The sequence below is a fragment of the Trachurus trachurus genome, assembly GCF_905171665.1.
Source record: "Trachurus trachurus genome assembly, chromosome: 16".
In the NCBI taxonomy this organism is placed as follows: Eukaryota; Metazoa; Chordata; class Actinopteri; order Carangiformes; family Carangidae; genus Trachurus; species Trachurus trachurus.
The window spans coordinates 20,608,527-20,632,809 of NC_139902.1; the positions used below are offsets into that span (position 1 = coordinate 20,608,527).

General features: G+C 41.8%; 2 protein-coding genes across 4 annotated transcripts in view; one reads left to right on the top strand and one right to left on the bottom strand.

Annotated features, from left to right (window-relative positions):
* Nucleotides 1-11,685, top strand: part of adcy2a (adenylate cyclase 2a) — a gene marked incomplete at its 3' end in the record, with an annotated part of 62,697 nt that extends 51,012 nt beyond the window's left edge. For both annotated transcript variants that reach the window (XM_083989776.1, XM_083989777.1), the window contains exons 19-25: nt 3,363-3,447; nt 5,855-6,013; nt 7,622-7,768; nt 7,980-8,093; nt 8,182-8,296; nt 9,685-9,809; nt 11,533-11,685. In XM_083989776.1, coding sequence (XP_083845902.1) covers nt 3,363-3,447; nt 5,855-6,013; nt 7,622-7,768; nt 7,980-8,093; nt 8,182-8,296; nt 9,685-9,809; nt 11,533-11,685 — 898 coding nt within the window. The remainder of the gene's footprint in view (nt 1-3,362; nt 3,448-5,854; nt 6,014-7,621; nt 7,769-7,979; nt 8,094-8,181; nt 8,297-9,684; nt 9,810-11,532) is intronic.
* Nucleotides 11,686-13,773: 2,088 nt separating this feature from the next.
* dnah5 (dynein, axonemal, heavy chain 5) overlaps nt 13,774-24,283 on the bottom strand; it is a gene marked incomplete at both ends in the record, with an annotated part of 88,889 nt that continues 78,379 nt past the window's right edge. For both annotated transcript variants that reach the window (XM_083989569.1, XM_083989568.1), the window contains 8 exons: nt 13,774-13,925; nt 15,105-15,336; nt 16,773-16,925; nt 17,853-18,065; nt 19,279-19,494; nt 21,964-22,167; nt 22,696-22,901; nt 23,947-24,166. In XM_083989569.1, the coding sequence (XP_083845695.1) occupies nt 13,774-13,925; nt 15,105-15,336; nt 16,773-16,925; nt 17,853-18,065; nt 19,279-19,494; nt 21,964-22,167; nt 22,696-22,901; nt 23,947-24,166 (1,596 nt within the window). The remainder of the gene's footprint in view (nt 13,926-15,104; nt 15,337-16,772; nt 16,926-17,852; nt 18,066-19,278; nt 19,495-21,963; nt 22,168-22,695; nt 22,902-23,946; nt 24,167-24,283) is intronic.

A 24,283-nucleotide genomic window follows, 5' to 3' on the forward strand; every position in this document is an offset into this window, starting at 1 on the left:
AGCAGTAGGTTCGTTACCTTTAATTGTCGGTGTAAGCTGTTTTTAGAACGGCGGAGCAGAGCAGCAGGCTGCTCAGAGCTATGCTATGGAGGCTAAGGGAATTTCTTGGTTTCCCTCATCAAACTCATCAAATACACAACCCAACAGCTCAAAAACGCTGCCGTGGACAAGTTGTGAGCTGCACATTCACCACGCTATGAGATAATAATGGAACGTTACAATACAGAGTTGTTTTAGAGGTAAATTCATGCAAAACCGCTGATGCGCGTTGCGTTCAGGGACAGTTTTTCAGCAAGCAGACTCTGTATTTGCCTCGAAAACGGCTCTGTTTCGTAACGTTCTGTTATTATCTCATAGCGTGGAGAATGTGCAGGTCACAACTTGTCCACGAAAACGTTTTGGAGTTTTGGGATTTTGTATTTGATGAGTTTGATGAGGGAAACCAAGAAATTCCCTTAGTCTCCATAGCATAGCTCTGAGCAGCCTGCTGCTCTGCTCCGCCGTTCTAAAAATAGCTTCCACCAACAAATAAAGTTAACGAACCCACTGCTATGACTATAGCGATTATGGCAATGGGCCAATTTGCCAAAATGTTGAACTATCCCTTTAATAATGAAACAGAAAAATTGGAACTTCATGAGTTAAAAAGGTGTGAAACCAGTTTCTATGAGACATTAGAATAAGGCCAATCAGTGACTTATACTCCATAGAAAGCAGTCCTGAGGGCATGCGTAACCGCTGTAGTTTGTTCTTTTGTCAGTTGATTTGACAGTGATATACTGACATATCCACACATGTATATCAGTTTGACTTGAGGCGTTTCTACACAACTTATACCAGGAAAAAAATTACCCATTTAAATAAGTTATTCCTCATTTGACAGAAGACAATTTTGAATATGTTTTTGCTGCATACTTTTTAGTAGATTTATTTTAGTTTTGTTCAGCACAGAGACTAGAAACAAGAACATTGTTTCCCTGAATCAATTAAAAGTTCAGTGACTTAATGTATCGTCAGTGTCTTACATGTGTTACATTTCCCTGGCAAACAAGCTACAAAGAGTACCACCTGTAGATGTAAAATGACATCATTAGTGTGGAAATCTGGCTTCCCTGTTGTCACGATGATGCTTAGTACAATGTAGCATGCTGTTACTGCACCAAGAGTGTCATTAACAGCTCTAAACAGATTCACCTGCTCCTAAATCTACATACTCTCTGCTTTTTTATGTTTATCATTTCAACAGCTGTTAATTAAGGATAACATACACACAAGATAGCTTTGCAGTTTCACTTTTTGCAAAGTAAGGCATATTATTAAAGCAATGCTACTTTAACCTGTGTCTGTACTAGATATACACCACTTTTCATGATTGTCCTTTCACTCAGGGTTATATGACAGAAACCTGTATATGTCAAAGTGCTGGTTGACTGCTTTTATTTGTAACATGCTATGAGAAATTTCACTTTAAGGAAGATTTATAATGACTCAGCTCTATTTTGTGAACGACCCAGTCCTGAAGCTAAGCAGCCAAGGACTGTAATGATGACACACCATTTAGAGACAAATGCTGGAGCTGCTCCAAATGGCAAATAATGGAAGAGGACAAGAGATATTATGACAGCAGCCATCGCGATTTTACTGGAAAATTAGGAGATTTTCTGATTCATAGCTGGAAGCTCTACTTAAAACTAAAATGATTTTGGATGTAATACCTCAAAACAAAAGTTCCTTGAGCCCCCAGCATCAATCACTAATTCATTATCAGTAGACACAAAGTATCATTGGATGACAAAGTCGAATTAAGTCTAAATTGTATGATGGATACTGTTTCCCCTCCTGTCATGTTAATAAATGTCACACAGCTTTGGTCAGCTGTCATATCGAATATTAATTTGTTAAGCATCAAACTGGTAAATTTAATAGCCATCACTATTCATTTAACTACCTGTAATCAGATGATGCCTGCACTGTTTCAACTACAATCTCCTCCTCACAAACTTGCCTAAAAGTAAACTTTAAGTTTAATATTAATTTAGGAAACATTTTGAAGAAATTGGATGTGCCTGGATGCAAAAAACAAAAAACAACAACAACAAAGAAATTAACATTCACCTGTTTGAACAGCTACAAAATATCAGGGTGCTACAGCCTGACACACTCGTGCTGTGGGGAACAAACTAACCCTTGCTAAAGTAAACTCTCTGAGGAAAGCTGTGTGCTTCCTCTATGCACTGTGTTGATTATGATACAGCACCACTGCGTAAGGATTATCTAATGCCTCAGCGGCACTTACAAAATGACGGAAATCAACAGCGTGCAGCATTTCTTGAAAATCAACATCTGAGTTTGTCGAGAGCTGCAGGCTGAATGAAATTTGATGGAAGTGTTGCCTCATAATTGTCTGTGCAGGAAGAAACCTGGCATCCTGTCTGTGCGCTTCCCCATCTCTGATTTGTCTTCACATGAAACGTCCCCAAACCTGCTGTCTGTCCCCAGTCATTCCCATTCACTGTGTCTAGAGAATTGATTAGACAATGGACCAGGCAAGTGCAGAACTGGCTGGCTGTTTTCTCTGTTGTATGCTGAGCTCTGCCCTAGATAAGGGCAAGAGTCCATTAATATGCAAAATGTGCTCACAGAAATTAGGATGCAACAGTCCTGTTTGAATCTTATCACACACTCAGAACTTAAATAGGAACGGCGAGACTTTACTGCTATAAAGAGAAATCTCTCTCATTTTAGATTTTAATGATATAAAGTCTGCATTTAAATCTTCTTGTACAATTTGTCTTGGGCTTTTTTGTGAGACAGCCTATATGAGTATTTATTAACATGTTCAGTAGCCAGATACTGTAAGGAAGTTTTTTTTAAATCCTCGGTGCGTGTTCAGTACATTCACACAACTGCTGTAGCTTGGTTGGCTTTTGAATTCTGCCCCGGACACATCATCTATTTTTAGTCAAATGATGATGGGAAGACCAAAGCTTGTAGTGTATTTGTAATGTTGTATGTTGTTGTAAGGATATCTGTTTATTGTGTCTTAATGTTTCTAGTGAGTGCCGCCTAGCAGGGAAGCTCAGCCACAGCATGTAAATAGTAAACAAGTTCTTGTCGCAGCAAAGCAGAGGTGACAGTGTTGAACATCTGCCAGCTTGAAATGAGATGGTCTGCTAACCAACCATGCAACATGTCAGTCGTTTGATTGCAGTCTGAATTTTTAATTACACGTTGTTAATCACATCAACCTTTTTTTTCTTTTTCATCCACTTTTTACTTTTCACTCTCCTTCTCTTTCTTCTCTCTCTCTCTCTACCACCACCCACAAACACATTCTTTCCTTTTTTTCTATGGCCTTCAAGACCAGGGGTTCTCAAAGACCTGAAGACTATGGGCTCTATCTCCCTCTTTATCTTCTTCATCACTCTGCTTGTGCTTGCCAGACAGGTAAGTCCGCACTATAATAGTTTGAATGACGTTATCGTCTGTGTCCTCAGCTGGACATGTTCACATCCACAGCTCTGAGAGAAATTTGTTTCCAGCTTTGCTCTTACATCACCACCACCACCACCACCACTGCACTCTTGCTTTCTTTCACCACATATTTCCTGTGCCTCCTCGATTCAGTGTTGTTTATTCTATTTTTTCCATGTTTTCTCTGTGTTTGCATGTGCTATGTCGCTGCTGCATTCATCTGTTGGTCTGTAAAAATGTGAGGAGAGGCTCAAGCTATATCCACTCCATAAATCTGACACTGTTCATGAGGGACTCCATGATCCCGTCAACTGTTATTGGTCTCCCATGCATGAAAACAATTGACTTTGATGTAGTGTCTGCCACGCCAGAAGCAATGCGAGTGGGAATTGCACCCGGGGTCAGTGGGGCGAGTATTTTTCTTCTGTGCCACCAGAGCTAGCTGTACATATTTAATGTTATGGCACTGCTGCTTCCCTCTACTTTCTCACTCTCTTTTCGTCCTTCCTTAACCAGAGCAATATTGGTATAATATTACTATGATTAAACCTTATATAATGGAACTGGCATATGTAATGTAATATATTTAATACTGGAAAAGCAGATTCATCCATCTTGTTGATCAAAATCACCTCTGCACTGCTGATGAGACAGTAAAGCTTTTCAGCCTCCACACTGTGCATGAGAGGCATCATGATACCAGTCAGTCTGGCTTTTCTCTTCAGCCGTGCAGGGCCAGTGATTTACATCATCAAGGCTGCTGTTATTCAGGTAGACTTTGTGATTTACAAGCCAGGAGATGCAGGTACAAGAGACTGAGCTGTGTGCTCCTTCGTCCTGCTATTTTGAGATAATGCCTCACTGCAGGGTACTCGCACTATCAGGCAGCAGTCAAGAATTGGGAGGAAGTCTGTGCTCTGCAGCTACAGTGCAGCCTTGGGCTGAAAACTGCATGCATTTGAATTTGACAGTTAATCTAGCCCTATGTAAGACTGTTTTTTTTGTTTTTTTGACATTTTGATTACACAGGTATTCACATATTTATGCCACATGATTACATAATAGTAGTAGATGATAACATAGTACAAGTCGTACTATAGGTGCAGTGTATGACTCCATTTTTTATGGTTTAGAATAGACTTGAATTAGCATGCTGTTTCATATCACAGTGTTTCATTAAATGGGATGGAGCTGATACCCTGGACTCTGTTGGGTACTGGCAGGGCAGCGTGGCTGTCATCTGCTTTTTTTCACTGTGGGGACTGAACTGTGTCCACAGAAAGCATACTGGACAGGGGTGGATTTAGAGGCGCTAGCAAAAGCACCACTTTACACTACATTGATCTTGTGACACTGCTAAACTCTTATTACGCCCACAAATAAATAAATAGTATATTTCAAGAGTGGTGGCGTTCCAGGGAGACTGTTTGGGGAGCAGCAGGACACTAAACGTATGTGTCTATGCATTATTCACAGTGAACAATAGAGTTCTTTCCCACATCAGTTCCCATTGGGAGTTTGTGTTTCTGTGAATGCTTCAATCTGGCCCACAGTCGCACAAAATACAATAAGCTTCCTGCATTGCTGAGTGCTGCTGGATTTTGATGCAGGGCCAGAAATCGAGACATGAATATTAAGCAGAAGAAGTTTGAATGAATAATGAATGAATTTGCAGAGGACAAATTAAAGATGTGCTCAACTTATTGAAAAGACACCAGGTGCAACAAAAACAAAAGGCCTTTTATTAATATCTGCTTAGTCTCGCAGAGACTGCTCTGATGTGCATACACACTTTGTCTCTGCACCCCCACCTTCTCTCTGACACTAACAAGTAATTAAATTTTTTTTTTATATCAAATCATATCACTTTCTCTGCTTGATCATTTTCCTGGTAGATTGTTTTACAAACATGCATCGTCTTTATCAAATCAGTTCCTGTACTGCTCAGGAACTGGCTTAAATAGTCTTCATCATAGAACAGCTGAGATCTTAGCACCTCAGACAAGACAGAAGAAAATGAAATGTCACATTATTATACCTGCAGTGTTTTCTTCCACCTTAGTAAAACAAATTATTCTGTCTTTCCTCACTGTGTCATCCCCCCAGTTCTTGTCTTTGTGCTGGTAATCGTGTTTTTTGTACCTTTCATTATGTGATTTAACTAAAAGCTGTTATTAATGGAAATTCTTTGAGTTTCATAGTAAAATTGTAATGGTAAAAAAAAAAAAAGAAGCCCCCTCTTTTGAACGTTTTCTTCTCTGTCTTTAACTCACTGGTGTGGTGGTGTCAATTCTTGTAGCTGTTTTTCTCTGTGACTTGATGGAACCAAGCTGTACAGCTGTACCTTCAGTCTCTTCACCTCTGTGTCCTCTTGTAACAGAATGAATATTACTGTAGGTTAGACTTTCTGTGGAAGAACAAGTTCAAGAAAGAGTGCGAGGAGATCGAAACCATGGAGAATCTCAACCGGGTCTTGCTGGAGAATGTCCTGCCTGCACACGTCGCAGAACACTTCCTGGCACGCAACTGGAAGAATGAGGTCGGCATTTCCATCATGCTTTCTTTTCATTATTGATATGTAAGATCATGCAAATTGTGCTCAGAGTAACAGCTGCAGCACTGACTGACGTATTGTGGTTTTGCAGAGGTCTTGCAGTGCCAGTGGCTAAATGCCATGATCCATTACGTTCATTACCTCTGATGAGACATTGCAAAAGCATCTTACCCCAAACAAAATCCATATTCCAAGCCCATACAATTGATCTGAAACAATGTATGTACATACATTTTTTTTTCTATTTAGCTGAGCATGTGTATTTTTAATCCACCCAAAAAACAAATCAGGTGTTCTCAGGATATACATTGTAAATGTATGTAGAGTATGAGGTATGTCAGCAAGGTCTTATTTTGTGATAATGAGATGCAGGGGAAGTCTACTGTACCAAATCCACTTGTAAAAGTGCATAACGTTATTTGTTTTAGATGGAAAAAGCTATAAATTAAAGCAGAAGTGAGTGATCCGGTCGTTTTCGCTAATGCTGCGTTCTAGGCAGGCTTTTGAAATCGTAAATTACAGCTTCAAGTCACAACTTACGACTTTGTAGCGTTCCAGGCAACCCACTCGTGTTTTTCCGACCTGTTTTACCGGTGAAAGTCACTATAACGGCCACTCGTAACTTCCGACCCGTGAACTCCTACCAGATCAAACTGATACAACTTCACAGGACGGAAAAACACGAGTCTACGAGTTTCCTTGAACGCACCATAACAGTCCTCGTCGCTACGTCACCACATTCACGGCGTTCCTTGGCTGCACACACAGCCCTGCATGCCGTTCACTCTCCTCATTGGATAAAAACTGTAGGATACGATAAATGTTTTCTCCTCGACTCAGAGCAGAGCAGAGTGACTGACAGACCCGTGTTTCGGTCCAAACACTCTATGTAAGTGATTGCTGTCGGAAGATATAACTATTTAAGACTTATATTAACACAAATATATCACTTACTTCTGCTTTAACTCATTGGCTGTTTCAAAGATTTACTGCTAAGGTTCAGGGTTTAACATCTTTATCAGTATCATTACTGTAATTAGCTATTGATGACAAACCACTGAGGGCCAGTTGAGCTGTCTTTGCTGACTTGACTGTGACACTTTGTCCTTCATTCTTTTGTATCTTGTTATATCCCCTGAGTCCCTCGCACACTGAACTGTGAAAAGTAAAGTTTTTCATATTAGGAAGTTTAGAGGACATGCTATCCTGGAGGACATGCAACTTTAACTAGAAATCTGCTTCTGCTTAAGAATTTCTGAATGAAGAGTCAGCAAGTGACTCTTTTACCTCACTTGAGCAGGATCCAGGAACAAGTCGCTTTCCTAATGGATTTTAGAGCAGCTGGTACATGTGTGGTGGTTTGGGTGATATTTCCCTTCCCTCATTTCTGTCTGTCTGGTTTTACTTAACATTTTGTCTGCCGCTGTGGCTCCACAGTGAGAGGTAGCACTTTGGTTATGTCAAGTCTAACACATGTTAACCAGAATTGCATCATCCGTATTTCATCTCTGTTGAAAACCTGTGTTTTATCAGTTTTATAAGATTGTGTGTTGCAGCTGTCTGAGTGAAGTCTGTATTTTGTCTGTCGTGCAGGATCTGTATCACCAGTCCTATGACCTGGTGTGTGTCATGTTCGCCTCCATCCCAGACTTTAAAGAGTTTTACACAGAATCTGACGTCAACAAGGAGGGATTAGAGTGCCTCAGGCTCCTCAACGAAATCATCGCCGATTTTGACGAGGTAAATAACATTCACCCCAGCAGACCTTCATAATATGTCACATGCAGCATGAATGCTGGAGCTGCAGTGCTTTTATGTAGTTATATATAATTGGATACTGTCGTGTGCAAGATACCTATTGTAATGGTATCTGCATATTCTTTGGCAGAATGTTTTCACTGCGTATTTATTTTTTCTGTTGTGTGTATTGCATCTGTATTTTTGTGTGCAGCTGCTGTCCAAACCTAAATTCAGTGGTGTGGAAAAGATCAAGACCATTGGCAGCACTTACATGGCTGCAACTGGACTGAACGCATCACCTGGGTCTGAGTACACAACACAACAGGTAGACTCATCACACGTGATTTTTTTAACCACTGTTTTTGTGCGACTGCTACAAAATCAAGTACATTTGTTTTTTCACTCCTCCTTAGGAACATGACAGGCAGTACATGCACATAGGGACCATGCTAGAGTTTGCTTTCGCCTTGGTGGGGAAGCTGGATGTTATCAACAAACACTCCTTCAACGACTTCAAGCTCAGAGTTGGTGAGTTACACAAGAAAGCGACATTTAAAAGCAAAGTGCTGCAGAGGCTTGTTCTTGTTTAAAGGCTTAAAGTTCTGCAGCGCTGTGCCGGAGCTGTGGCATGCAGCCGCTTTGGATGTGTAACTGGCTTGTAGCTTCCAGCTTACAATGCTGTTAGCATACTGTTCAATTTCTTTTTGTTGACTCTGACTTTTCTTTAACCCTGCAGACATCACTGCTCTATTTTAAGTTTAGTTAAACCATTTGAATGTAGATTTGGCCGTACAGTACCTAATATAAAATACAATAACGATGCCTGCCCCAGTTATATTTTAGGTATTGCTACAGACATGTTGTCTTTAAATGCATCCAAGATGTTTTTATTTAGAGCATCAATATACTGTGCAGGTAATTTCATGGAGTGAGGTGTGTACATGTCTTGACAACAAGAAAATACAACTCATGTCAGCAAGACGTAGCTATAGTCATGGCAACATAACAGCAGAGAGAGAGAGAGAGAGACTGATGAAAGAGAAGAGGGAGAATTGAGGAAAGCGGGCAGGCAGATCCCAGCTCCCTGCGTGCAGTCAGTCAGAGTTCGATACCTTCAACCTGTCTGTGAAGATCGCAGCACGGGATGGTCCATTACCTCAGCAGTGTGCGTGTGTGTGACTGTACATCCCTGCTGCTTCCAGATGGGCCTAAAACGCTCCATCAGAGAGGGATACAAGTCCCCACCCACTGGGACTGGACAAAACCAGTGGCAGTGTGCCTGTGTGTGCTGCTCGCGCACTTGTCCACAGTGCAATTTCCAGCAATCTGAAAATTGACTCAGAAGGCAGAGTGAAGAGACACCCAGTGTCATCTTAGTGCCGTGAAAAGCTCCAGAGCCTGCTTAGCAGAGGTGCTGAGAGTGTTGGGGATTAAGAGCTCAGCTGCATTTAGCTTCCACTTCATCTCATGTTCTGATGAAATCTTGTGAAAAGCTTTGTTTATTCTGAAAGCAGCAGGTCTTTTGCTAAAGGCCTTTTGCAACTGCGCTCCAGCTCCTCTCAATAATTAATCACTAATATTAAAAATGGATTTTAATACAGATACAACAGCATTGTTCGTGTATTACATCATAATCGGGAACAAAAAGGACCAATTCTTTTATAACTCATCAATTATGTTACATACTTAAACATGTGTGTGTGCAACAACAAAGACATGTCTCAATAATCCTAACTGCTTCGAAAATAGCACCAGAGAAATAAAGAATAGTAATGTAAAAAAAAAAGTTTGGCAGTAATGGCAGTTTCTAGATTCAGATTAAAAAAGAAGAGTGTGAATGTGAAGTAAGAGAGTAAATATGATGCAGACACAAACACTGAGCAGAAATGTTCCCTGACTTTGCGTGTCCCTGTCAGGTATTAACCATGGTCCAGTGATAGCTGGAGTCATTGGAGCCCAGAAACCTCAGTACGATATCTGGGGGAACACAGTGAATGTAGCCAGCAGAATGGACAGCACTGGAGTCCTGGGGAAAATACAGGTAAGTAAAGGATAATAATAGTGATGCTCAGTATTTTTCTTAGTGCCAGCAAATCCCATGATCCTCCTAGGCTGTAATGTCTGGCGTATCTTATTCCACTGTGTGTGCACGGCCATTTGTTTTGAGCCAGAGCCTCATTCACTGTGTTGTTCCTGGCTCACCAAGATGGAATGTACTTGTTATGAATGGCAGTAGTTACACTCGTGTTTTCCAGCTATGGCCATAATGTCTGATGATAAAAAGCTCTGTTACTGAGACTAATACATCTTTAATGGTATTTATTTGAAACACACTTGTTAAAAAGAGGAAAAAGACAAAACAGTCGTAGTTTTTATGCCTTTGTGTTTCCAGATCTGTCATGTTCTCTTGAAAAAGATAATCAAGTGAGTTTTTTTCTTCAAATTCAGCTCAAACGTCCACATGGATTTATAGCTTAGCTTTAGAAGTTAAAGGTCAACATGACCTCATTTAACATGTTTTTAGCATAACTGAAGAGTTCATTCACTGATTATGACACGGAGACACAAGTTAGATCAACAAAAAGTCGACTTCACTGTGACATCAAAATGTTCTGCAGAAACACTTCTGGCCACTGATGAAGAATATAACTCAGGAACAGAGGGAAGATTATGATAACATTTCCCCCCAATTTGACTGTCAGGCAGAGGCCGACAACCACAAGCTGGTAATCCTAGATTTCATTGGATTTGTTGACGGCAACAAAAATAACTCAAGCTTTGATTATTTTCTGAGACAGATTTAAAAACCAAACCATTTGATTCTCTGTATCTGTAACCATCACATGGTGTGTGAGGTTCATTGTTTCTTTCAAAGCAGCAGGACTGTTTTCTTTTTTCGAACATAAGACATTGTAAATGTCAGTGGAGATGTTTGAGTGATGAACGCTCCCTCTGCTTGTGCAGTTTGTGACAGCAAGGACATCATATCATCTCAACGTTATACGACATCTTCAAATCTTACATTTGCAAACCGCCTGAGCGCTGATAATGTGGAGTGTTTTTCCACCTGCCTAGTGTGTGTGGCTGTGAGACTCATTCAGTCTTCAGAGGGCTATATTACACTTCACAGCCTGCACACATCTGATGGAGCCATCTGCTGCGCAGTGTAGCACAACTGTAGCTCAACTGCAGCGCTTTCAATTGCATTCCAAGATTGCCTGATGATATTTCAAGATGCGCAGAGGCAACAATAAGAAATGTTGAGTCATTCCAAGGGAGCGTACGGTTATTTCACATCCTGTGCTCATTTTACTGACAATCCCTAATTTTAAAACCCAGGGGGCATTTTCTTTTCTGTGTTTTCCGTTTACAAACGTAACTGCAGCTCAGTTTTACTTATGTTTTGTCATATGCACCGTCATGTTCAAGCTTCTTCTTCTGAGATAATTACTCTGCTCCTTATCTGTTATAAACCTTATTGATGGGATTAAAAAAAAAATACAGTGATGTCACCTGAGCATGCAGCGCTAATTGACATGAATATTTTTTTTGCAGTCTTGTCTGAAACTAATCTACATGTAAAGGCTTGAATTTAGAAGACACTTTTATGTCCATCTTAAATTACAATCGTTCCCTCTGAGCGAATGGTCAGCAGCTCCTGGAAATGTATTCCTGCAGAGGGCCGAGTGTGTTTGCCTGCAGGAGGTTAATCCAGTTGTGTAAGATAAGCAAAATGAATGTTACCCATCTGGTTCTCCCTGTAGGTGACAGAAGAGACGAGTCGTATCCTCCTGACTCTGGGCTACATGTGCTCTTGCAGAGGCATCATCAACGTCAAGGGCAAAGGCGAGCTCAAGACCTACTTTGTGCACACAGAGATGACCCGCTCACTGTCCCAGGGGAATGTAATGCCGTAAGACTGGATCACTCGATGCTGACTTTACACAGGCACAAAGCACAGACATTCATTTCTGACCGATGAAGAAGGTCTCATCTTCTCAGTGCTGTTGTAGCAGAAAGAACGTGTGAGGCACAAAGGAAACAGATCTGCCCCATGAGGAGAAAAAACTCTTGATTTTAATTACGCATTGCAAGCTAACCTATGCCACAGCTGTAGTATACATTTGTCACTTATGTAACTGTAAGTGTAGCATGTACAGCAAGTAGGCAATAACCCCCAAAATATTTTGTAATTTGGATGTTGGAGTCGGAAAAGCCACAGTGGCTCAAGTCAGATCTAATATTGTACAAGTTCAGTCAGAGAGAAGAGTCTGAAATGGTCTGAATTAATATTCTGACTCAGTATTCAGAGGCTCGTGGCACCACTTTGACTTAAAAGCCTCTTTTTTATCCAGGTGCATCATAACCACAATTTGTATTCTGTTCATTTTACAGGAAGCAGTACATTAAGGATGTCAAATCATGTATAGTAAAAAGAAGAGAAACAAAGTCGTGGCAACAATTTTCATATCAACAGTGCATGACGAGCGTCAGTGCATCTGGAAGACAAGAATGTAAGAGTAAACAATAACACAAACAAGACATGTCGGTGTTACTTATACAGTATAAGGACGTTCGTCGGAGCCCAACTCAACTAAATCTTTACCAAGTGATCCAAAAGGTCGTAGAAGGACGATCTGATATATTATTATTAAAGTAGTGGACAAAGAGTAAAAGGGAAAACTGCATGACCACTGTTGCAAAGGTGAAGCTGGTCTTGTTTAAAAACCACAGGCAGACAACAAGGAGACACGCGTACAGTATGTGTACATAAAACTCCATCAACCTTGTTAGAAGCACGAAATCTTGGATGTATTTTACAGGTGGTCTAGGACCATAAACACACATCATAAAAAAGAAATCTATGAATATATTATGATATTCATGTGGGGCAAAGTTCCCCAAAACTAACTGTCTTTGCACTTTAACCATCTTGTCTTCACCGAGTGTTTACACAAAATTATAAATGATCCTCATGGCAGGAGTCAGGGTCTGTTTACCTTCAGATGAGGCCGATCTGAGCCACGTGGATTTAAGAGTCAGGTTAGAATCAAACTACTGGAAAACAGAGAGATGGAGATGGTTTCAGTGTGAAGACTGTGGTTTGGGAAACCCAAGCTTCATCTGTGTACAGGGTAGCTTTAGACTGCATATGGTGGTTTTGTAAGAAAATAAAATACTACCAAAAAAGTGTTTTGATGTTTTGATGATGCCATTGTTTTTTGTAAAAACTTCATTAAAATTTCTATGTATTTCAGTTCTACGGAGTGAAATTATTGCTTGCAAGGTCCCAATAAGTTCACAGCATAATAACCCCATTCTCTTGATTCACAATAAATAACAGGATGATGAATGTGTCCCTGAAAATGTCCCTGAACACTGGATTCAACCTCTGTTCACTGTGGACTGGGCTGTTACATCACTGCAACTCAATATACCAATGACATCAATCCAATACATAGATCACAACTAAAAGAGGTTCAACATTGTGTCAGTAGAGTGCTATACTTGACATTGGTCCATGCTGCTGTTGAGCAGATGGACAATTAATAGATCCAGACTCATCAGGGCCAAAACTGAGCCAGTCCTTGTCTGTTACAATGCTGCTTCCATTTTAAGACTCATTCATCCATTTTAATAGACAAACACTTCAATAAATCCAGGAAAAGAGCAGAACTACTTCAATATGAATAAAGCTCCTATGAGCAGTTGTTGCCTGTGTGACATCATTTAAAAACGTCAGTAACCGCCATCACCGTCCTAATCTAAGAATAACTTATTCTCCAAAAATACTTAAATTAGTGACACAACAGTCTGAGGAGTTCAGACATTTATATCCCTTATATTTATATCCCCTTTGATATCAAGCAAAAACAAACAACACTGACATGTTTTCACTTTTGTTCAGCCCAGTGATGTGTCAGAGATTCCTGATTGTATGGAGCCACATGTTTCGACCACTGGTGAACACCAACTAAGATGTGTTAATGTTGGTCACTAGGCGGTCATTTGACGTCACAGAGGAGCGCCACGCCCCGGAGGATCCAGTATTCTGGAGGAAGTGAAGTCTTTAGATCGACAGCTGCGATGTAATTCATGTCTGTCCTCACCGGCTTCTTGTAGATGGGACAGGAGTAGAGGCGGGAATCCTTTACACCTGCATCACAGAAAAACAGAAGTACGTAAAAAAAAAAAACGCACAACACCTGGCGAAACAAACACATAATTAAATGAAAACTGACAATTGCTAGAGCAGCTACTGAGACTCAACCTTTCACCACTCAGTCCAATTGTCACCATCACAGATACTGCACAGGACATGAACATTGCACATCTGTATGCACATACTAAATCTGTTATTGCATCCATTATTGCTATTTATTATATCCATTTGATTGTATTTACAGCGCCTTCAGGAAGTATTCAGACCCAGCCACCATTTGCACATTTTATTGTGTTCTGAAAATGGCAATTTCCTTCATTCAAAATTACATCTACAACACATGTGCTGAAAGTGAATAGGCCTTAATTCCTTCTGAAGCCGCTGATAATCAGAAACAGTGACATATTTAGTCATCTTGCTAGCTGGTGGTTCGCCCATCAGTCACAGTATGTTAGAGTGCAATTTGAGTGGTTCCTCAACAACCCAACATCAGCAAAAAATACTGACGATCCTTGTCAGAGGCAAACAACAGCCTTTGTTGAGCCAGTCTTTAGAGTTGATACATGCAGGGATGAAACTAATCTCTTAGAGGGGAGTCATAATTAAGTAAAGGGTTTTCAAGACCCTCTCTCATACCACAATAGATGCTCTTGCAACCACTTGTCTATAGAAACATCCTCCACTCCACCACACTCCTTTGCAGTTAGCACTGAGACACACACACACAGAGAGCCCAGCAGGCGGCCTGCTTGTGAGAAAAGCTGGGAGGGGACACGGTGTAAACCACATTATGTGTATCATTAATTCATTTCCCAGCTAGCCTTGCTCGCAGGTGTCCACGGGGGCCCGTCTCTCTGCTGCCTGACTGAATATAGTCTGGTCTTATCCAGGACAAACGCTGGGCCACATGCTGCTGGTTATCTTTTCCCAGACAAAATAAATAGCACTTAGTCTGCGTGACATTTAAATGTTACATCCATCCATTCTGAGTGACTGTGTGGGATGCAAACGTATAAGAGACTGACAGAGACGAGAAAGATTGGCGGTCTTCAGAAAGACATGATAAGAGTTTTAAGTATGATTGTCGGATTAGTCTTAAAAATCCGCTTTTGACCTAAATCTGTAAATGAAAATATAAATATAAGGAAGCTTCCCTCTTATCTAATGTCTCACCGTTATTCTCAGCAAACATCCTAATCACAGGCATCATCTCAAAAAGCACTTTTGGTTTGGAGTCGATCAGTTTGCAGTTGCGGCGGTCCCATCCACCTCCCTCCAGGTACAGGCCGTAGACGTACACTCCCTCTGTGGGGGGTTGGGTGACGTCGTCCTTCATCCACTTGGTCACCTCGTTGCACAGCACCATACGGTCCAGGGCCCAGCCCTTGTTGGCCCGAGTGATCTCCTACGAGCGCAGGAACCAATTCGCAAATTAAAGCAGTGACATGTGCAGTGCGACGGCAGAACCTCCGAAAGGCAGAAGTGACATTTGGCAATTGTTTCCCCATAAAAAATCAATTCTGATAACAGGATTGTAATAGAGGGCCAATATAAAAACACAATCGGTCGAAGAAGTGGAGTCCATCTCTAGTGTTGTTATTTGTGTGATTCAGGACCAGCAGAAAGAAAATAAATCCAATATGACTGAAAAGGAGCAGGGAGCAGGAGGAGAGTGCACAGTAAATGAATTAAATGTGAGTAGTGTCTCCCCTCAGTCATCTTAGCCTCCCTGTGAAAGAGGAGAGAGGACACACAGAAACCACACTGGGACCAACTGGACAGACACACGGCGGTTCAAACCAGGATTTTCACCCTGTCACACACACAGTCGGAGCGCCCTGCAGACACAGTGTGATGCCACTGGAGCAAGAAAAGCTGCAATGTCTCTGCTGTGAAGCTGGTACACAAGTTTGCTGAGCAGATACGCCTGATTTATTTATTAACACAGGAGTCCTACTCCTGAACCCACCGCTCAGTAAAACACAGACATCTGCATCCACTATATTTTCTCTGTCTCTGGGATTTTTCCCCAAAGTGGAATAAATAAAAAAACTGGAGGGCAGTCAGCTGCACGGACCTGACAGCGATGCTAAGCAGTTTTCTATTTCCTACCACGACATAAATTGTAAACTAAATTGATTTGTTTGGGCTGAAAATATACTTCAGCCCACAGGTCCCTATTTCACTTCATTTTCATGGTTACTGGACAGTGAAATCTGTATCAGCCCCCCGAATCCAGATAAACAGAGAAGTCCATGTCCTGTGGCCACGATCATCACGGCTGAAGGTTTTGGGGATATTTGGCTAACCATCAAAAGGAGTAACAGGAGAAAAAAGGAAATATTTGTCCTGGTGTAGGCAGTAATGTATGTTAGAAAATGAACATTACTACTCTATTAAAAGCACAATTTATTTTAAAAGAGGCAAAATCCTGGGCTCACCTTAATATTCCTGCAGGATGCAAGACAGTGAGGTTAAAAAAAATGAAGAAAAACTGCACAGTATAAATTTGACTTGTTAACTTCAGAGCACTTGTAGAATGCAAATTATCACCCTTCCTTTTTCATTTGATTTTTAATGCTCAATATACATGTAGATTTGTTTCTGGGTATTTATAACACTGAATAATGAGCCCTACCACAGGGGCATATTTTAAGATTCAGACCAAGGAGGCTTCAATGCACTGTGTGTCTATGCGTTTGTGTGCATGTATGTGACTGCGTGCTTGCTTGCTTGCTTGCATGTATGAATGTGGCCATGTGCCTGCCTCTCCCTCTGCGTGCCATCTGGCCTCCTCTCTGGCGGTGGCCGCGTACGTAGGTAGCCTGATGCCGTGTATACCTGTCTCATGGCTGTCAAGAAGCCCTGCGGGTTGAAGAAGCCTGTCATCCAGAAGCAGTTGGGCCGTCCTTCAAAGATCCACGCCTGGAACTGCCGGTTCCGCTCAAGCAACTCGGTGAACCAGAACCCCAGGGTGCTGGAGGCCCACGACGCCTGGAAAACAAAGACAGAACAACAACACTGACAAAACATTATGATGAAACGCTGAAAACTGTCATCCAGGTGCATCAGAGGAGAAGACAACCGGGAGACATGGAAGAAAAAAAAAGGAAAAAAAAAAAGAAAGCCATTGTGAATCACCATGTGGCAGGAGAGAAAAGGCACAATCGGGCGCAGTCGAATACAAAAAGATTAGACTACAACAGAAGAACACAAGAGAGAGCAGGCAAATGGGCCACAGCAGATAGCACTGCAAATAGAAAGTGTCTGTATCTGAGCCAGGAAACCATTCAAGTCTAAATTATTCTAATGATGTAATGTTTGTGAGAGCGCGGCTTCAATGCTGACAGAGTGTCTCAGATATGAAGATACAGGCGCAGCCGTGCCGAATCATACTTTGTTGTTCTCTGTTGCACTCCCTCTCTCAATATTCCAGCCATGTCTTCAGATAAGTTTGTTTCCAAGTCATTTTCATTCATCACTGAAATGGATTTGTGCACAGTGAGTACATTTTTTTTTAAATGTAGTGCATAAATATAAAAAAGGTACAGAGCATCAGTGTGGGCTGAACAACAAATTAGACTCTGACTGATGATGGTGATCAGTGTTTTAGCCAGTGTGACATATCTGATGTTGTCAGAAGCAACAGATCGGCCTTCAGGACAATAAATAACATCAGAGAAATGATGACTGTACGGACATAAAAGGATCTTTGAGATAATCATTTGTGCCCCAAGGCTTTGAAATGGGCTTGTTAGCATTCTGTACTAAAAGCAATGGCCAGTAATGGCTTTCAGTGGAGTTAGATGATGACTGCATTAGCAAATGAATGGACGGAGTTTCAGCTGTTTCACTGGGAAGTCTACAGCCACCAGAGAGTCCCGTTTGTAATTTTATATTCCTTTGTTCTCCTCCACCAACCTTCTTCCAGCGTGCAGGAATGCGTGCGTCATACATGCAGTCGAGGGCATCCCGCAGGTTCTCGCTCATGATGATGGTCCCGTCGATGGCCAGCTTCAGGTCCGTCAGGGTGTTTCGCACCAGAACTATGACCCTCTGCATACGATCGATCTCTTGACGCAGGAAGATGTTCATGGGCTGGAAGGGTCCCATCTTCTGGAGACGCTCTCTCACCTGGTTTTATAAGATGAGGTGATTTATTAATATTGTAACTATTATATATTCATGACATTCGTTTCCTTTCATCTCCTCACATATATGGAGTGCAGTGACCTGCATGGTACACAGATGTACTGATGGGCGACTGTATATATCTACACATAGATAAGTTCCTGGGTCACAGTTCACTTTACCTGTTTCTATATAACTAGAATTTCTACCTCGCTCGTGTTCGTCTCTTTTAGCTTCAGTTTATATCCCTGTTTATCCCCAGTCATATGAAATATCAACCATTTGTGTTAAATGTCATAATTGCGGTGTAAAGTATTGAGTAATGGCTAAAATCCTTTGTGACCTTGACCACCAAAATCTCATCAGTTCATCTATTGAGTCTTTTGAAGGTTGGTGTCAGATTTGTCTTATTGTGTCCATGAGAACGTGACTGAGAGACAAGTTGACGGACAAGTTCAGCTGTCCAACGTTTGGTTCATTTGGCACCACAGAAGGTGTAGTGTGAGCTTTTCCTTTTCTTATCTGGATAATTAACTCAAACTGGCAGCGTGTTTCAGGTGCACACTGAGCACATGATGTGAGGTTTCTATAGTTACGACCATTTATAAAGAACAGCGGAGACATGGACTGAATTCATGGTGCTTTCTCTGGAAAAACAAAATCCAAACACAGTTTTATCTATAAACCCTGCTGTATTCCTCCTCATTTAGTTGGCCACCTAAACTATTGTCATCTTTTGAACATCTTTTGCACCTTTTGGGGTGGGGTCAAGTCCGTGTCAGTTACAGTGCGACTTTTTAACTGTTTTCAAAGAAACAAGCAGATGGAGCTGAAAGTGTTAGAGTGTGTTTTGCAGTGACAGATTTTTACTTGACGAACTTTGCACCTCGACTCAGGAGAGTCACATTCCCCACACTTTCTCTAAAGTGACAAAACCCCAGAATAAAAGTCGCCCTGATTCAGCTGCATTCACACCCCGTCTACCTCCAGTCGTCTTTGCTCTCTGTCTGTCACTGTCTCACACACACACATGCCACCTTTCTGGCTGTGCCACACCACACCAGCCGCTTTGCCTTGTACACGTGGTGAGGAGAGAAACACTGACTGCACAGTGCACACGTTGCTTCACTCGCCTCAGGCAGTTCACAGTGTGCGCGCACACACACACACACACACACACACATACACACACACACACACACACACGCACGCTTACTTCAAAAGGTACATAGTCAGGAGGTAGTTTCTCCAGCATGTCATCAGCCAGCCTGGACACCACAGCCTCTCTGGTCTCCCCTCTGCCTGATGAGCTGTCTTTTGGCTGGATGCTGAGGATGGTGTCCAGTACGTCTTTAGCCAGTTTACTCTGGTAGGTTATGTCTGCGTTTGGGTGGAGCCCAAATACCTCTGGAGTGTCGTAGGCTGGCAGACCCTGTGAAAGAGTATCAACAGTTACCGGTGTTCAGAGAGCAGAGCTTTTGTGAAGAAATATTTTTAGACAGAGGTAGCTCAGATATATACTCTCTGCTCTCACAACAAATATGGTGAGAGAGCCCTCGTGCCCCTGTTGAGCAGCATATCACCTCGATCGGAGCTGGCAGGAACAGGCTGGCAAAGCTCATTGGAGAAATTCTCCAACAATGTGGAATATGTTTTTATGTGTCTTTTTTTTCCCTCCAGTTTCAAGTACCCATTTCCCTGCACTGCAGGTTTTGTCACTGCTCAACCCACTGTTGGCCTGGGGGAAGTGTAACAGCCAAGTGTCTCCTCTGATACACACGGCGTCACCAGCTGCTTCTTTTCACCCTCCAGTGAAGAGCTTTGCAAAAGGATAGAAAACGTGGGAGATCCATGCCATCTCTCCTATCTAACCCAGATCACTCCCTGGCTTTGCATCCATAAACACAGCCAACTGTGTTCAATGAGCCTGTGACCGAGCCAAAGGTTCTGCTGCTGGGTCGCTGTGTGTGATGTTTACGACGAGCATGTATTAAGACAAACACACCGATCCTCAGCAGAGCTTTACAGAGAGATGTGTGCTGTGAATTCTTACCAGCGTAGAGACTCTGCAGACCTGAATGTACAAAGTTACTGAGAGCAGTGGACCTTGGCTCTATCTCTCTCTCTTATAAACCCTTGATAGCGTGTTTTTCTCAGGTGAGCACAGGAGATCACCATCTCATTCTGTGCACTCTGACAAGAGCTCTGCAGTCTGCACTACTCACTACCTACAGTATTTTCCATCTGGTTCCACAGGATTATAGATCCCTGCCTTCATTGATATTGTGATAAAGTAACAGTGAAAGAAATCAACTGAAAAAAAAACCCTGAGTAAAAAATCTCACCTGGCTCACCAATGTAGTTTATTTAAAGCGGACTGCTGACACTAACAGGGGTCACATGACTGTAAGTGATGCTATTTAAAAAAAAAAAAGAGTTAAACCCAGATTTAAGGATTAGATTCAGGGGCTGAAGTTGTTCTAATTAAGATAAAAAAGAGACTTACGAACACCAGCTCACTGAAAAGCACACAGTTGAAAACTGTCTTGCTTTAATTGGATCAAAGTCTTCTAGCAGTGCGTGTCTTTCGATGATGACAGGAAGACAGACCAGCTGTTACTGTGCTGTAACTAATGAGGTCCCTCAGAATTGGAGCATTCAGAGCAAACTCACTCTGAAACGGCTGCACAAAGGTTTATTATGATCAGTCATTTAAGCAGAGACACCTCTAATCCAGCTGAATGCATCAAGGAATGGTGTGAAATGGAAATTAGCACATGCACCAAATTATGTTTCAGCTTCATATGGTCACACCATATATTTCTCCTCCTATTATCAGATTCCCTCTGCTCCTGTTTCTTTTTTTTCAGCTCAGACTTTACCCTGAGCAGAAAATTGTCATTTATGTCATCATCAGCTACTTTATCTTTCAAACTTCAACCGCACTGCATTCAAATAGAGTTAAACATCAGGAGCCTGGCTAATAAACTGAGAGAAATGGGAGGTGATGAGGAGAGTGTCACAGTGGGTGCTGGACAGAGCTGCCTTTGTTCCTCGCTGTGGTCATTTATTTCCTCTTAGGGAATTTCAGCTTTGCTCCTGTCGGCCCGCATTTAATTGAAATGCAAGGACATGCGGACACACACACAAACAGACACGCTGCGCTCTGTTTTTGTTTATGTGTAGACAAACTGTGAAAATGTGTGTATTTGTGTCTATGGCAGAAAGAGAGAGAAGGGCTGTTTGTTTTTTGTGTGCATGTGAATGTGATTGTGTTGTCTGTGTGAGTTTATATCTGGTTGTATGTATGTTTGTGTGTGTGTGTGTGTGTGTGTGTGTGTGTGTGTGTGTGTGTGTGTGTGTGTGTGTGTGTGTGTGTGTGTGTGTGTGTGTGTGTGTGCGTGCGTGTGTGCGTGCTCCAAAGCTGTGTTTGTCATTCTCTATTTGAGAGGCAGTGCGGAGGAATAAGCTTGCTGAGCCCGGCAGCCCTGAGCATCCATCATAATGAAACCAGCTGTAATGAAACGAGCTCTGGAACTGCCCCAGAAATACACACAGAGCGCACACACACACACATACAGACACAAATACACACACACATGTGTCAGGTAATCGCACTAACAAGTCATTCATAATCTGTAATAAAATGAGCATGTTTGCGTTGTGTCCTAAACGGCTGCTTGTTGCATGTTGCTCTCCTCAGTGTTGGTGATGTCACTAGGAGCTGAGCTGACAGCATAGAAACAAACATCATATGACAGGGACTTCATTTTAACAGCGATGTACAATAGCAGGGTATGAATGTGCCAACAGGCAGGTGCCACAATTCACCTGCTGTGTTATTTGTAGAGGCCAAATGGAAATGTCATTGTTCACCGCCGTGCACCAGAGAGGGACCCACCTGAATATATGTCAGATACTGGTCGACACTGGAGCATTTCGGGATGCTGTAGCCCTTGTAAAAGTTGAAGGCAGCTCCGAACATTTCCTCACTGAACCACACCTTGGCAAAGGTGTTGAGGAGGCGCTTGTCATAGTCGTCAGTCACACGGCCACCGTACTGAATCTCTCCGATCATGTACCGCACCGTGTTCCATGATACGCCCTGATGAGAGAAGAAATACTGTTTGTGATGATCAAGTTGTTCGGATTCATAACAAGACATGACCTCTGAGGAAATTGGACATACCAGGGACAGGGAGACAGGGACTGTGGTATTTCATCTTTTTCATGGCTATTATTTCTGATGGACATGTTTTTGAAAGTTCAGTGAAACGAACTCTTTTCATACCAGATGACATAAACAGTTTGACAGAGACTATTGTTAAATCTCAGAAAAGAAATAGAATCAAAGGAACTTTTTCCTTGTTTCTTTTTATCAGTTTTTTGAAACTAATACAATTGTATAAGAGGTTCACATTGTAATGTTGTCAAATACATAATGCCTACTTGTGTGAGTACAACAATCACTTGACAAACTGCCATTTCTTATGACACTGTCATTAGTGACATGGTGACATGTAGGTCATCACTGCCTGTCTGTTAACCACTGTTATCCACACAAATTGCACTGCACTGCACTCAGAACTCTTTGTTGATGCCTGTTAATGTGTGTTACAAGTGTCATATTGACCTTTTTAATGTCCATGTCGTCGAGGTGGTTCTGCACAAACTGCACGGTGGCATTGAAGTCGGCCTGGTTGAACTCGTAGGGGATGTTCCACCCCAGAGGGCCGTACTTTCTCCTCTCCTGTACCGTGCTGTGGAGAAATGCAACTCCATAGAGCATGGGCTTCCACTGCACCATGTTACTGACATCAAGCAGGTCCTGGTTTATACCTGGTGAGGGATTCACAGATGAAGGACAGTCTCTTGATGAGCAGGCCAAGAGTCAGCTGAACAGAAAATCACTGTGGCTCTGAGAGCTGTCAACATTTAGAGCCACACGTTTGTTACTTTAACTGCTGCAGACTGTACACACATAGTACATTAGGAAATGATGCTGTGCAGATTCCCATTTAAAGATGGGAGATTAAAAAAGAGCTTTAGGTTGATGATTCTTTTCAATTATTGTATTATTATATAGTGAATCTGATTAAATTGGTTTATTTTAAAATGCAGCATTTTCTTGAGGCCCTAGGTATAATGTACATAATGGATATTATAGAACTAACTAAGCAAAATGAAAGTTGGCAGTTCTCCTTTGGGAAATCTATCATGTAACATCTCAAAGGGCTATACTGAACGCTGATGAGGTTGGGAAATCTTGCCAGCAAGGCTCAGGAGAATAACACTCTGGAGGAGGATAAAACTCCAGCTGAAAGTGTAATTCCCATTTTAATCAACACAGCTAGCAAATATTGGATTTGCAGCACCTTAAATTACTGAAAAATGTCTGCAATAAGAATCCAACAAGCAGTTTGGTTTGTCCTTAATCCAGGTTGTTCAGCCCCACTCTCATTTAAAATTTGGCAAGTGAGCTGCAGTTTTAGGGGAATATGGGAAAATGTGAATGGGCTACCCACAACAAATGTAATTTCTCCTAATCTGATGAAGAAATGCAAATTCTAATTACAACCACGATTCAAGAGCTAAAGATAAGCGTGTACCCAGACTCCGACTTGCCCTTCAGGAACCATACGCATCAATTTTTCATGTCAGCCAGCCAGAGGTTCATACTTATTAAATATTCCTCTCTTTTTCCTCTTTAAGGTCTACTTTCAACTTGTTTGAATTTTCAGGTTTTTAGCACTTGGGTATCACACAGCAGCTGTTGTATCCCAGTTCATTACAGTAAATCTGGCACATTACATTGACAGATCTAGATGTGTCTTTGCTCCTAGCACCATGTCATCAATGGAAAATGAGAATTCTGCTTTATTACCTCCATAGGTTCTTTTAAGCCCCGCCTTGAGGCCCTGTGGTGGTTCGTTGGTGAACTTGATTGACATCTGCAGCAGGGTGATGGGAAATTGTCTGTGGACTTCTGTGGTTATCCAAAGGCGGAAACTGTCGTGTACAAAGTCTGTCTCTGTCACCGTTTCCATCAGCTCGTCCATGAAGTCCAAACCCAGGTGGCAGTTTTGGAGTAAGGCCCAGCCCCCCTGGGGACATTTGACAATTGTCATCATCCTGATCAAGGACTGAAAAGTGATGATGAACTGAAAAAACGTTGGTATGTCTGTAAAGGATCAGAGCTTAAACACAGATATTTTGAAAAC